General features: G+C 42.5%; 1 protein-coding gene and 1 non-coding gene across 2 annotated transcripts; one reads left to right on the forward strand and one right to left on the reverse strand.

Annotated features, from left to right (window-relative positions):
* Window positions 1-999: 999 nt before the first annotated feature.
* LOC145110475 (small nucleolar RNA R71) lies at window positions 1,000-1,106 on the reverse strand. Its single transcript, XR_013709853.1, has one exon. It is a non-coding gene; the product is annotated as a small nucleolar RNA R71 (small nucleolar RNA).
* A 1,126-nt stretch (window positions 1,107-2,232) lies between these two features.
* LOC145105742 (uncharacterized) lies at window positions 2,233-2,640 on the forward strand. Its single transcript, XM_079042821.1, has one exon. The coding sequence runs from the start codon at window positions 2,233-2,235 to the stop codon at window positions 2,638-2,640; it is 408 nt and encodes a 135-aa protein (XP_078898947.1).
* Window positions 2,641-13,643: the final 11,003 nt, after the last annotated feature.

A 13,643-nucleotide genomic window follows, 5' to 3' on the forward strand; every position in this document is an offset into this window, starting at 1 on the left:
AGATGATCTTATGACACTGCCTTCCGTGTGTTTGTTTTTTGTGTTCCCTGAGTTCGATACCCTACTTGCCTACACTAAACTGCTAATCGATAGGTACACTGCCTTCCGTGTGTTTGTTTTTTGTGTTTAAGTTAGTTAGGATTAAAACTAGAACATTCCACACATATCAAGTTTTTGGTGTCGTTGCCGAGGAACGGTTCTAAATAGTTACTTTTATTTGCTAGTGTTATCGATCCTTTGTGTGAGATTTATCTCACATAAAGTTACAAGCTTTTCTGTTTTAATTTTCATTATTATTTTTTTCTATTTTTGCGTTGAACTCGTTGAGTGCATCTCTGAACACGACGAGTTCGCCGCATTTCCAGTTTCTTTTTTTCTTCATTTTTGTTCGTTTTATGCGTAATTTTTGTTTTGTTGCAGGAAGTTTATGATCAGGAACTCCAGTTCTCCTATAGTACCACCCTTGGAAGATCCAGAATCCATTCTTCACAAAGAGAAGAACAAAGCAATCAGGGAATCAAGCGGTAAAGAGAAAATTCAAGACGAGAAGGTGTCAGATTACGAACCAGAAACACCCAATTTGAAGAAGAGAGTGAAACTGATCCAGTAGAAGAAATGGAAAACATTGTAGACACACCCATGGGAAAATACAAACGGAGGATGCATGACGATACTGGGCTAGGACTCGTGCAACCTGCGATTCCAGTAACAGCAAACTTTGAACTGAAAGGTCACATGCTCAACCAGCTGAAGGACATTATGTTCTATGGAAAGGATCACGAAGACGCGTACAAGCATATCGATGAGGTCAACGACATAGCCGACTACTTCAACATCCCTAATGTGCATCATGAAATTGTATTGCTTAGGATGCTTCCAGTAACCTTCAAGGGAGCCGCAAAAGATTGGCTAAAAGTACTACCTCCAGGGCCCATAACGACATGGCAAAAGATGCGTGAAGAAATCATAGATCAGTTCTGCCCACCATCCAAAGTAGCCAAATTGAAGAAGGCGATTGCCAACTTTGAACAAATGGGAGGAGAATCACTTTATGAGGCGTGGGAGAGATACAAGGTTTTTTTGAGGAACTACCCTTAAAATGACCTAAACGTTCAACAAGAAGTCTCCATCTTTTATGATGGAGTGAATGTTACAACTAGGCAGTTACTTAACTCCTAAGGACCACTCACGAATAAGGCACTCGCGGTGATAAAAGAGTTGATTGAAGATTTCTCTAAACACTCAAGATAATATCATAACCCGAGACACGACTCAACTCGAGGAACAGTGAACTCAGTTTCGGATGATATGGCGGCAGTGATGGCCAAGTTGGATAGTATGGATCGTAGGATGACAAAGATGGACCAATCCATCCACGCCATCAATGTGGGGTGTGACAATTGTAGAAAGCCTCACCTTACCAAAGATTGTGACTTGGATGAGAACAGAAATCGACAAGCTCAAGTGTGTTATTCAAGCGGGGATATGTATGATGAAGATTGGCGGAAACCTAAAAAGGAATGGCTACCATTTGATGAGTATAAGAAGTCTAAGGAGGAAAAATATATGCAAAAGACACGAGGGTTTTATCAAAGAGAAGAGCCGGTTCAAGAAAAGAAGATGGATTTTAAAGAGATGCTTACACGATTTGCATCTGCATTCAAGAAGAGACACAATGAAACCGATGCGACGATACGAGAGCAACAAGCAATGATGAAGGAGCAGCAAGAATTGATGAGAAATCAGCAAGCCTCGATCCTCAACATCGAGAAGCAACTAGGACAACTTGCAAGGCAAATGAATGAGCGGTCACCGGGCGGACTTCCAAGCAACACCAAGCAAAACCCGAAAGTGGCGCATATAAATGCAATAACAACAAAGTTTGGGAAAATTTTCACTCCTATGACACCAATCTAGAATGAAGAGCCAAAAATGGTGCAAGGAGTAGAGAAAGAAAATCGTGAATCGCAAACAGACGACTCAACTCGGCGAGTTGAGGAAAAGAACTCGACGTGTTTTTCACCTAAAGAGAAAAATAAACCTCCAATCAAACCGTACAAGCCTCCATTACCATTACTAGGTTGAGCTATACAAGATAGACAAAATGAAGAATACAAGAAGTTTCTAGGGCATATCAAGGCTCTACAAATCAACATTCCATTCATTGAAGCCATAGCTCCAATGCCAAAGTATACAAGATTCCTAAAAGAATTCCTCACCAATAGAAGGAAGATGGAGGGAGTATCAGAAGTCGTTTTAAACGAAAATTGTTTAGCTGCTATGATGAACAAACTACCGAAGAATATGGGGGACCCAGGGAGCTTAAATTTTCCATGTCAATTCGGGAATTTGGCTACATGTTACGCATTGGCCGACTCGGGAGCTAGTGTGAATATTATGCCATATTCATTCTTCAGAAAGTTAAATCTTGCAGAACCAATACCCATTCATATGGCAATCCATCTAGATAACAAGACGGTGACATATGCAAGGGGAATATGCGAGGATCTTCTAGTCAAAGTTGATAAATTAGTGTTCCCTGTTGATTTTATAATATTAGATATGGAAGAGGACCATCAAGTACCTATTATTCTTGGGAGACTGTTTCTAAACACCGCTTGTGCTATCGTGGATGTGTGAGAGTCCAAACTTACCGTCCGAGTGGGAGATGATTCAATCACCTTTGGAGTCAATCAAGCGGTAAAGCATTCAAGGGCAAGTGATGATGCGATTTCTTCGGTAGACATGATTGATGAATTGTTAGAAAATGAACTAGCAGATTGGCAAGAAAACAAATCAAAGAAATTCATGTTCTATTCAGAAGAGGACATTGACGCTCAAAGAGACTTACAAGAGTTGGAGAAACTAATTGATGGAAGTGTACGTAAAGAAAATACAAGAAGCTCTGAAGCAGAAACATGTCGTGGTGATGATACAAACACGGCATGTTCAAAAACGGTGTTAAATCTTAAACCTTTAAAGGAATCGGATATTTTAGAAGAAAATAAGCAAAAACTAGTAAAGGTGACCTTTGATTTTATCCTAGACAAGAAGGAGAGGTTGAAGAAACTAAAGAATACCATGGCTTGGAATGACACAAAAAATAAGGACACTAACTCTTCCTTTGGCTTGCAAACGATTGACCAGGAAATGGAAGACATTGAGTCAATAAATGTGGATGAAGAATGGAGAATTTGGGAGAGGCATCGAGAAAGGAAGGTAAAGCAAACCAAGCCTCGTGCCTTAGTTTCTACGACTTTTGAAGTTTTCACTTTTCAACCACCCGGTTATCAAGTATATGAAGAAAGTGAGGAAGAAACTTTAATTTCAAGTGACGATGAGGGGGTGAATAAAAAGGAGATAGAGATAGACAAGATGGAAGTGAAAATGGTGGGACAACAGAAAGAAGAAGAGAAGACAGCTTTTTAAAAGAGGTAAAGGAACAAAGCGTAAATATGAAGAAAATTCCACTAAAAATAAAAAGGAAGACTCAAAAAAGGCATACAAAAGGAAAGTGCAGGCTTACAAAAGAAGATGGAAAGAGCGAAGGGTGAAGAGGGAAGTTCCGTTCGAAGCCGCCACAACGTAAAGCGGGAAGGAGTCCAGCTAAAGACTCCTCAAAAAGAAGCGTTTGCAGGAGGCAACACATTATTTGAGTTTGCTTTCTTTTCCTTTTTCTTTTTTTTTCATTTTCATCTTTTATTTCCTTTATTTTTTTGTGTTTTGTTAAGGATTTTAGTCTTATTCTTCAATTAATTTAAATGTTGCTTGAGGGAAAGCAAGGCTTAGGTGTGGGGTGTGGTAAAACAATTTGTGAAAAACTATAAAAAAAAAATTGTTCAGAACCCCAAACTCGGCGAGTATGAGTTGTGCACTCGCCATGTTTGGGCGATATTTCGTGATTTTTTGCTCAGAAGCTGTTTCAACACGACGAGTTTGGGACTCCAAACTCAGCCTGTTGCCCTTCATTACCGAAAATATAAGGATTTTGTCACACCCCAAAACTGGAACAGCGGAAACGTTCTGGGGTGGAGGACGTCATGTACAGTATCACAACAAAGCATAATAGTAAACAAGCAACAACATCCATTGCATTAATAGAATAATTTTAATACAAGTGTGTTCTGTATAGTATGTAAGACACCAAAAATGTATAATCAAAATAAGAGATGAGTCTTGTATATGCTCCATCTTCTCAAAAGCTCCATCGGTACCTGACTACAGATGACCTGAGAATACAAGTTATTTTGAAAAGAGTTTATCAGCATAACGCTGGTGAGTTCATAAGTATTTAGTGTCATTGCTTGTATGAAAATGTTTGTAACAACGTAGTATACATACTCATAGCGGTTTCTAAATGTTTGAACTCCCTAGAAAATCCAATATTTTCCACTAAAATGTAGCCTTCTACCGAGGCCCGACTGTTTGTACGTTTGTTCTTTTGTAGTGTAAGAGTTTTCCCAGTGAAACTATCATTATGAAATTACAGTTTACTTAAATGTGTATGTGACATGATCACAAAGTAAATGTTCTAAGAAAATAATGTTTTACCTCAACAGTGACACTGTTGGTTATAAAGTGATGAAATACAGACTCCAGGTAGTACTAAATGTACAGTACACCTCAGGGAGTCTAAAGAAAATGAAAATGCAGACTCCAGGTGGTATTAAACGACAATACACCTCGAAAAGTCTGTTTTGCCTTTAATTCTTAATTGGTTAATTAAAGGTTTGAATGTGAACTCGTATGTAACCATTCTGATCGACGGCTGAATAACTGATGACCCTCCGGTGTCATATGTAGTGAGGTAACATTCTGTCACCCCTTGGCCTTATCGGCTGGGACTGTAGCTAGCAGTCAGGGTGTGGGAGTGTCTGTCCCGTATAGATCTATACACACAATGCCCGCTCTCCCTCCAGGAGACTCTGGTTACAAAGTGATACCACAATGAAGTGTCGTATCGAGAAGTAGTATGTCACATTCTATTTATAGTGTTCAAATGTTTGTGTAGTAAACCATAGTGTAGTGATGCTTTCTCTGTACTAGTATATACTATATTCCCTTGTATAGTGTATAGTGTGTATTGCCTCGTAGCTGTACTAACTCTTGTAAGTGTCGTTGTAATAGTAGTAGTGAGTAGTAGCTCGTTAAATATACCTATTATAGTTAAATAGAAATGTTGTTGGTAAGCCTTTGTTACACAAAGGTACTGAACTGTAGTAAAAGCTTTTATATCCACACATGTATATACGATATACAACTAAGATTCCAACGACATTCGGACAAATAACAGGATACCCTAAGTCCACAACCAAACAAGGAACAGGAAATAAGGTGAGCTATCAGTCCTAAGTCCTTCACACCTTACTTATATAAATATAACTATATAGATATGAGTTTGACAAGAATGTAAGTTTAAAAGAATTTGAAAACAGTTTTAGCATTTAAAAGAGCTTAATGAAAGGTTTTGAAATGCTTGAAATCCATAAGTTGGATAACAACTTGAAAGTACTAGTAAATCTTTCTGTTTGTTCTAGTCATTAATCATATGTGATTAAAACAATGGCTAGAATGTTTCAACTTGTATCCCCCCTAAAAGCATTTAAAATCATTTAAAAGGTTGATTAAGGGGTATGAACTCACCTGCAGTGAGTAACTCGAATGAAAGATCGATATAGGATCGCCGGGTGTTAATTGGAGTCTCGAGCACAAACGAATCATATTTTACATTTAATAACACGTATATGAATTTACTTAAGGTATATAACCACTAATAGGCACATGGACACGCCTTAGGGACATGGAAACACTTAGAATTAAGTGTTACAAACACCTATGGAAGTCCCTAAATGAGTGTAGGGTCTTAGATTTGAGTGTAGGACCACCAAACTTGACTTTTGTGAGTGTGCGCCAGGTGTGCGGCCAGAGTGTGCGGCCAGGCCTGTGTGCGGCCGTAAACTCCCATATAAGTGTGTCCAAATCGATTTTCCAAGCCTTTGTGATGATCCTAAGAAGGTGTTTTGGCCATTTCTTAGCCGGATTGGGAGTTTGTTGCTATTTTGGACCCTTAAAAGTGTGTGTGCAGTTACACTTGGTGTGTGCGGCCAAGTGTGTGCGACCATGGTGTGTGCGGTCGCACACTCCTAGCAAAAATGGTCCAAAACGTATTTCCAAGTTCGTATCTTGTCCCCTTAAGTGTCCTTAATCATGTGCTAGAATACTACTTGAGTTTAAGGCCTTAAAGCACCAAAATAAGGGGTGTATGGCCACATGAAGGTGTGCGGCCACACACTCCTTTCAGATCGAGTTTTAGGGCTTTTAACAAGGCTCTAATATAGCTAAACACATGTAGAAGTAGGGTACTTATAGTGTAGAAACGTATGGGGGGTGTTTAGAGCCCAAGAACTTAGTAGGTGTTCTTGGTGTTCTTGAAGAACACTTGAAGATTCACTAGAATGAGTTGATTTCATGGATGAAATCAGTGATTTACACTAGATGGAGTAAGGAATCTATAAATCAAAGGCTAGAAACACTTACCACTTGAAGATCTAGGTGAAAAATCGGGATCCACTTGAGAGAAAATGAGTTCTTGACTAAGAGGGTGTAAAAGGGTGAAATGAAGTCCAAGACTATCATATAGGCATGAGAGTGCTGCCAGGTGAGTGTGTGCTGCCGGAGGAGGGGTGTGCGGCCGCACACCCAAGTGTACGGCCGTACACTCCTTATGTTGGAGCGTTTGGCCAATTTTTGTGTCGGGTGAGCTTACGGGATTCCAATCCAAACTTCTAACTAGTATCAACTAGGCTTAGAACACCCAAATGACTCAAAATAAAGCTACAAAGTAGTAAAAACAAGTCTAACTTCAATTGATTTGAATATTAGCACAAGGTGAAAGCTTCGGGTTGTCACATCATCCCCCCGTTAGAGGGAATTTCGTCCCGAAATTTCAGTTTAAGCAACTAAGTTATTACAAATAACTAAGTAAAAAGATGAGGATATTTAAGTTTCATTTGATCCTCGCGCTCCCAAGTGAATTCCGGTCCTCGCTTGGCGTTCCAGCGAACCTTCACTATCGGGATACGGTTTTGCTTGGTTCGTTTGACCTCTCGGTCCATGATTTCTACCGGTTCTTCCACGAAGTTGAGGCTCTCGTTGATCTCGATCTCGTCGAGTGGAATTACAAGAGTCTTGTCGGATAAGCACTTTTTCAAGTTTGAGACGTGGAAGGTAGGATGTACATTACCAAGCTCGTGGGGTAGGTTGAGTTTGTAAGCTACGGGGCCGATTCTAGCGAGAATCTCGGAAGGCCCTATGTATCTTGGATTTAGCTTTCCACGCTTTCCGAAGCGTATCAAACCCTTCCAGGGTGAGACTTTCAAAAGGACTCGGTCTCCCACCTGGAATTCCAAAGGTTTCCTTCGTTTGTCTGCGTAGCTTTTCTGTCGGTCTCTAGAGGCTTTCAATCGTTCACGAATCTGAACGATCTTCTCTGTCGTTTCCCGAATGATCTCCGGACCGGTGAGAGTGCTGTCAGGAACTCGTCTTTTAGCTAACTGAGTGTCACCCACCTCAGCCCAGCACAGAGGGGATCTGCACTTCCGGCCATAGACGGCTTCAAATGGAGCAGCCTTTATGCTCGTGTGATAACTGTTGTTGTAGGAAAATTCGACAAGGGGTAAATGAGTATCCCACGCCTTTCCAAAGTCAATCATACAGACTCACAACATATCTTCTAAGGTTTGGATAGTTCTCTCACTTTGTCCGTCGGTTTGTGGATGGTAGGCTGTACTCATGTCCAGCCTCGTTCCTAAGGAGTTCTGTAGTGACTGCCAGAACCTCGAAGTGAATCTACTATCTCTATCGGAGATAATAGATATAGGAATACCATGTAGTCGTACTATCTCCCGAATGTATGTTCTTGTGAGCTTTTCCATCTTGTCGGTTTCTTTGATAGGCAGGAAGTGTGCGGACTTGGTCAATCTGTCGACGATGACCCATATGGTATCAAGTCCACCCGTTGTCTTGGGCAACTTGGTTATGAAGTCCATAGTGATCCGCTCCCACTTCCATTCAGGTATCTCCGATTGCTGGAGTAGACCTGATGGTTTCTGGTATTCGACCTTGACCTTGGCGCAAGTAAGGCATTTACTTACGAAGGTAGCGATCTCCGCTTTCATGTTAGGCCACCAGTATAACTTTTTAAGATCCAGATACATCTTATCTGAACCTGGGTGGACGGAGTAACACGTGTTGTGCGCTTCTTTCATGACCAAGTCTCTGAAGCCACCGTGTATCGGTGTCTAGATCCGGTCCATGAGATATAAGGCTCCGTCACCCTTGACTTCTAAGTTCTTATCCATTCCTCGCAGGGATTCTCCCGCCACATTTTCAGGTTTTAAGGCTTCGAGCTGAGCCTCCTTAATTTGTGCGGATAGATGCGAATGGATAGTCATAGTTAATGACTTGACTCTTCGACCAGAATATTCTTTCCGACTTAGGGCATCTGCTACTACGTTGGCTTTACCTGGATGATAACGAATTTCGCATTCGTAGTCATTGAGTAGTTCGACCCACCGTCGTTGTCTCATGTTGAGCTCCTTCTGGTTGAATATGTGTTGTAGGCTTTTGTGGTCTGTAAAGATAGTGCTCTTTGTACCATACAGGTAGTGTCTCCAGATCTTTAGGGCAAACACAACTGCTCCTAACTCGAGATCGTGAGTGGTGTAGTTGACCTCGTGTGTCTTCAGCTGTCTTGAGGCATAGGCGATGACGTTACCTCGTTGCATCAGAACACAGCCGAGCCCTTGATTTGACGCATCGCAATAGACCATGAAGTATTCCGTCCCCTCGGGGAGGGACAGTATCGGTGCGGTGCATAAGGCTCGTTTTAGCGTTTGGAATGCTTTCTCCTATTTCCCTCCCCAGTCAAAGGCCACGCCTTTCTGGGTCAATGTTGTAAGGGGTTTCGCAATTCGAGAGAAGTTCTGTATGAATCTGCGATAGTAGCCAGCGAGGCCTAGAAATTGACGAATTTCTGTAGGCGTCTTTGGTGCTGACCAGTTTTCAATAACTTTAATTTTGGATGGGTCCACGTGGATTCCTTCTTCGCTAACCACGTGTCCTAAGAATTCGACTCTTCGGATCCAAAATTCGCATTTAGAGAACTTCGCATAGAGCTTCTCTGATCGTAGGGTTCCTAGGACTTGTCGCAGATGATCACTATGCTCCTCCTCACTTCGAGAGTAGATAAGTATATCATCGATGAAGACGATGACGAACTGATCCAAGTAAGGACAGCATACCCTATTCATCAAGTCCATGAATACTACGGGGGCATTGGTCAATCTGAATGGCATCACCACGAACTCGTAGTGTCCGTAACGAGTTCGGAAGGTTGTCTTCGGAACATCCTCCTCAAGCACTCGTAACTGGTGATACCCGGATCTTAGATCAATCTTAGAAGAGTAGCTCGCCCCTTGCAGCTGGTCGAACAAATCGTCTATGCGAGGTAGAGGGTAATGATTCTTGACTGTAAGCTTGTTGAGTTCCCTATAGTTGATGCACATACGGAACGATCCGTCTTTCTTCTTGACGAACAAGACCGGGGCTCCCCAGGGTGAGAAGCTTGGTCTTATAAAGCCCTTGCTGAGTAGTTCGTTAAGTTGACCTGACAGTTCTTGCATCTCAGCTGGTGCTAGACGATAGGGCGCTTTGGCTACGGGAGTAGCTCCTGGAACTAAGTCGATTCGGAACTCGACTTGACGTTGCGGGGGTAACCCTAGGAGTTCTTCCGGAAAGATGTCAGGAAAATCGCGCACTACGGGGAGGTCCTTCAGGTCTTTGGTTTTCTGGTTCGTATCGACAACGTGCGCCAGGAATGCACGATATTCCTTACGCAAGTACTTCTGGGCTTGAATACTCGAGATGATACGAAGGCTCGTACTGGGTTTGTCTCCGTAGATCCACAAAGTTTCGTTATTCGGCAGATATAGGCGGACTGCCTTCTCGAAGCACAGAATATCGGTACGATGAAGACTCAACCAGTCCATGCCCACAATGACATCGAAACTCTTGATTGCTACTGGTATAAGGTCGATTGCAAATGAATGATTATCTAGCGTGAGGGTACAACCTATATAAATCTCGTTAGAACTCTCTGTCTTTCCGTTGGCCATTTCTACAACGAAGGTTTCGTTTAGTGCTTGCGGTGCTTGATTAAGTAAGTGTTTAAATTTTTGGTTTACGAAGCTCCTCTCTGCCCCACTATTAAATAGAATACAAGCATATGAGTTATCGAGAAGGAACGTACCCGTGACTACTGTGGGGTCTGCCACGGCTTCGTTATGGCCAATAGCAAGTAGTCTTCCTGCTTCTCCCGCATTCCCAGCTTTCGGACAGTTTCTTTTGAAGTGCCCTGTCTCGCCACACCCGTAGCAGGCTTGACTTACTCCTGCGCCAGGGACCTGACGATCGGTTTGGGTGGTGCTCTGCAAAACCGGGCGGTATGGCCTTTCCGGCACAGTTAGTGCAGTGTATTTCCCGGCAGGGGCCGTTGAGATGGAAATTGCACTTGGTGCACTTGGGTAGGGTCCCTGCATATGGCTTGGCTGGTATAGGGACAGCAGGGGTGGTGGCAGCATGGACAGCTACAGTCTGTTGTTTCTTGGAATGGGGTTGATTTGATTTGCCCTTCTTTCCGTCCCAGCGTTTTCTCTTGTTACCGGCTGCTTTGGTTGGTGTTGGGGCGGCAGTTGTGGTTGTTGTTTGAGTAGCAGGAACTTCATGAATGATAAGCCTTTGGGCCAACTCCTTGGCACTATCAAAGGTCGCAGGCTTCGATGCTAGAACATTCCCCCGATACGGGGGTACCAAACCCCAGATGTATCTCTCGACTTTCTTGCTTTCAGTGGGGACCAGGTTAGGACATAGAGTCACCAGGTCGCAGAACCTGGCTGTATAAGCCACTATGTCGGAACCCTTCATTTTAAGGTTCCACAGTTCCTCTTTGAGCTTCTGGATTTCGCCCCTCGGGCAGTACTCCCTTGTCATCAGGTCCTTCAGTGTATCCCAGCCCATGGCGTTAGCTGCTACCAGTGAGAGTGCTTTGACATGGCCATTCCACCACGTCAGGGCCCTTTCGGTGAAGGTGCAAGCAGCGAACTTAATCTTGCTTCCTTCAGGGCATGAGCACATCTCAAAGATTGCTTCTGTTCTCTCGATCCATTGGGACAGTGCAATGATCCCTCCGGGTCCGTTGAAGTACGTTGGTTTGCAGCTGATGAAATCTTTATAGGTACACTCGCGTGTACGTGGGTGGATTTCACCATGGCTAGAGTTTGTGCCAGTCCCCATTCCACTAACACCACCAGAATTTACTTGAGCCATGGCGGCGGTCACAGCTGCGGTCACAGCTACCTGAAACATCACCGCATCGAATTGCGGAGGGGGTGGTGGTGGTGGAGTTTGATTTGCAGGTCTACCCCTGGTCGGGTGCGGACGAGGCGGCATCTTTGGCTGAAAGTTGATAGGGATGATAACCATAGTAAGAATCAATTGTAAGTATGATGAGAGTGTTTCATGGACTAAATCGCCATAGTCCAACTATCAGATAGGGGTATAACAATAGAGTAGGGAAACACAAGGTAAATACTTTCCCATAGATTTAGATAACTGCCAATAGTACTGGTATTAATGATGTAAAATGAGTCTGAGAAAAAAGACCTAACAGTAGGTCTTACATCAAATCATACGGGAAAATGTTGGCAGCTTAGAAGTCTAGTTAGAGTACTTTAAAAGTTAGGAATATTTTACAGACAAGTGCTCCATAGAGCACGGAAAAGAAAGGCTATTCCTTTAATAAGAGAAAGGATGAGCAGTTAATCCCCTACTGGCGACGGGCACCCCTTGGGCGAACCCTTAAGTCAGCCAGTTGGCGTTCCATGTCGAGAAGGCGCCGCTCGTACACTCGCTGGCGTACGCGATGCTCTATGACTTCAGCACTAGTCTCAGCTAGTGCCTGAAGTAGAGACTCACGGTCTCCTCGAGCCCTCTCGTTAGCATCTTCCAGACGACGGATGTTGACATTACTCATCCTGGCGTTGGCGTCTAGTTCCGCTATTCGGTTAAGGGCAGTTCTACCCTGAATTTCGTTTCGTGCAACCCTACGGACCAGAATAGGCAGGACCCTGTCCGTTGTGCTTCTTTCGCTCACGTTGTCGAAACCTTGGTCTCCATTGCATGGGATGGGTTGGTCTTGTTCCTGACTCCATTTCTCCAAACTCTCCACCCACAGAGGTGTCGGGCCTTGAAAAGTTGGGCGTTGGTTAGGGTTTGGAGCTACTAGGGGTAGGTTGTTGACCTCTGGTTCAGAGTCAGAGCCATCCGAAAGCCTTCTGCACAGTGATCATCCAAGGGGATTGGGTGATCCTCTTCTGGCTCATCATCGAGCCATCCACCATTGCCTTGGTTGGGATAATACGGATCGCCGGGGAGATGGAAGCCAGCCATGTTATCTATGCGAGAATGGGGAAAAGAATAGTTAATAGACATACTAATGAGGATCCTTTTTAGTTTGCACATAAGTAATTATAGTAACACAAAATACTCTTATAGTATTCTATTCTAATGTTCCCGTTGTAGTAGTGTTGGTAAGTTTTTAGACTTGTTGCAACACCACAATCATTCTTAGGCACATGCTAGTCACTCCTCGAAAAATATAGTTGATCAGGCTATATCCCCCTAGATTTGACTATATGTCTCTAAGCCTAATCGTGTTGTTCAACAATCGTAATACTTTTGTTATGTTCTAGTATGATACTGACCTTGGTATGAATAGATGTGTGTATACTTACTTGAATATTTTATTATTTAAAAGTATAAATCCTTGGTCAGAGTGTTTTAATCCCGATGTGTTTATAGTTTGTATATCTTTTATGGGTTGATATACTTGGTTCACTATAAACCATGCTCTGATACCAATCTGTCACACCCCAAAACCAGAACGGCGGAAACGTTCTGGGGTGGAGAACGTCATGTACAGTATCACAACAAAGCATAATAGTAAACAAGCAACAACATCCATTGCATTAATAGAATAATTTTAATACAAGCGTGTTCTGTATAGTATGTAAGACACCAAAAATGTATAATCAAAATAAGAGATGAGTCTTGTATATGCTCCATCTTCTCAAAAGCTCCATCGGTACCTGACTACTGATGACCTGAGAATACAAGTTATTTTGAAAAGAGTTTATCAGCATAACGCTGGTGAGTTCATAAGTATTTAGTGTCATTGTTTGTATGAAAATGTTTGTAACAACGTAGTATACATACTCATAGCGGTTTGTAAATGTTTGAACTCCCTAGAAAATCCCATATTTTCTACTAAATGTAGCCTTCTACCGAGGCCCGACTGTTTGTACGTTTGTTCTTTTGTAGTGTAAGAGTTTTTCCAGTGAAACTATCATTATGAAATTACAGTTTACTTAAATGTGTATGTGACGTGATCACAAAGTAAATGTTCCAGGAAAATAATGTTTTACCTCAGCAGTGACACTGCTGGTTATAAAGTGATGAAATACAGACTCCAAGTAGTACTAAATGTACAGTACACCTCGGGGAGTCTAAAGAAAATGAAAATGCAG

This window comes from Lactuca virosa, chromosome 4, assembly GCF_052849685.1.
Source record: "Lactuca virosa cultivar CGN04683 chromosome 4, Lactuca_virosa_CGN04683_v6, whole genome shotgun sequence".
Taxonomy (NCBI): Eukaryota; Viridiplantae; Streptophyta; class Magnoliopsida; order Asterales; family Asteraceae; genus Lactuca; species Lactuca virosa.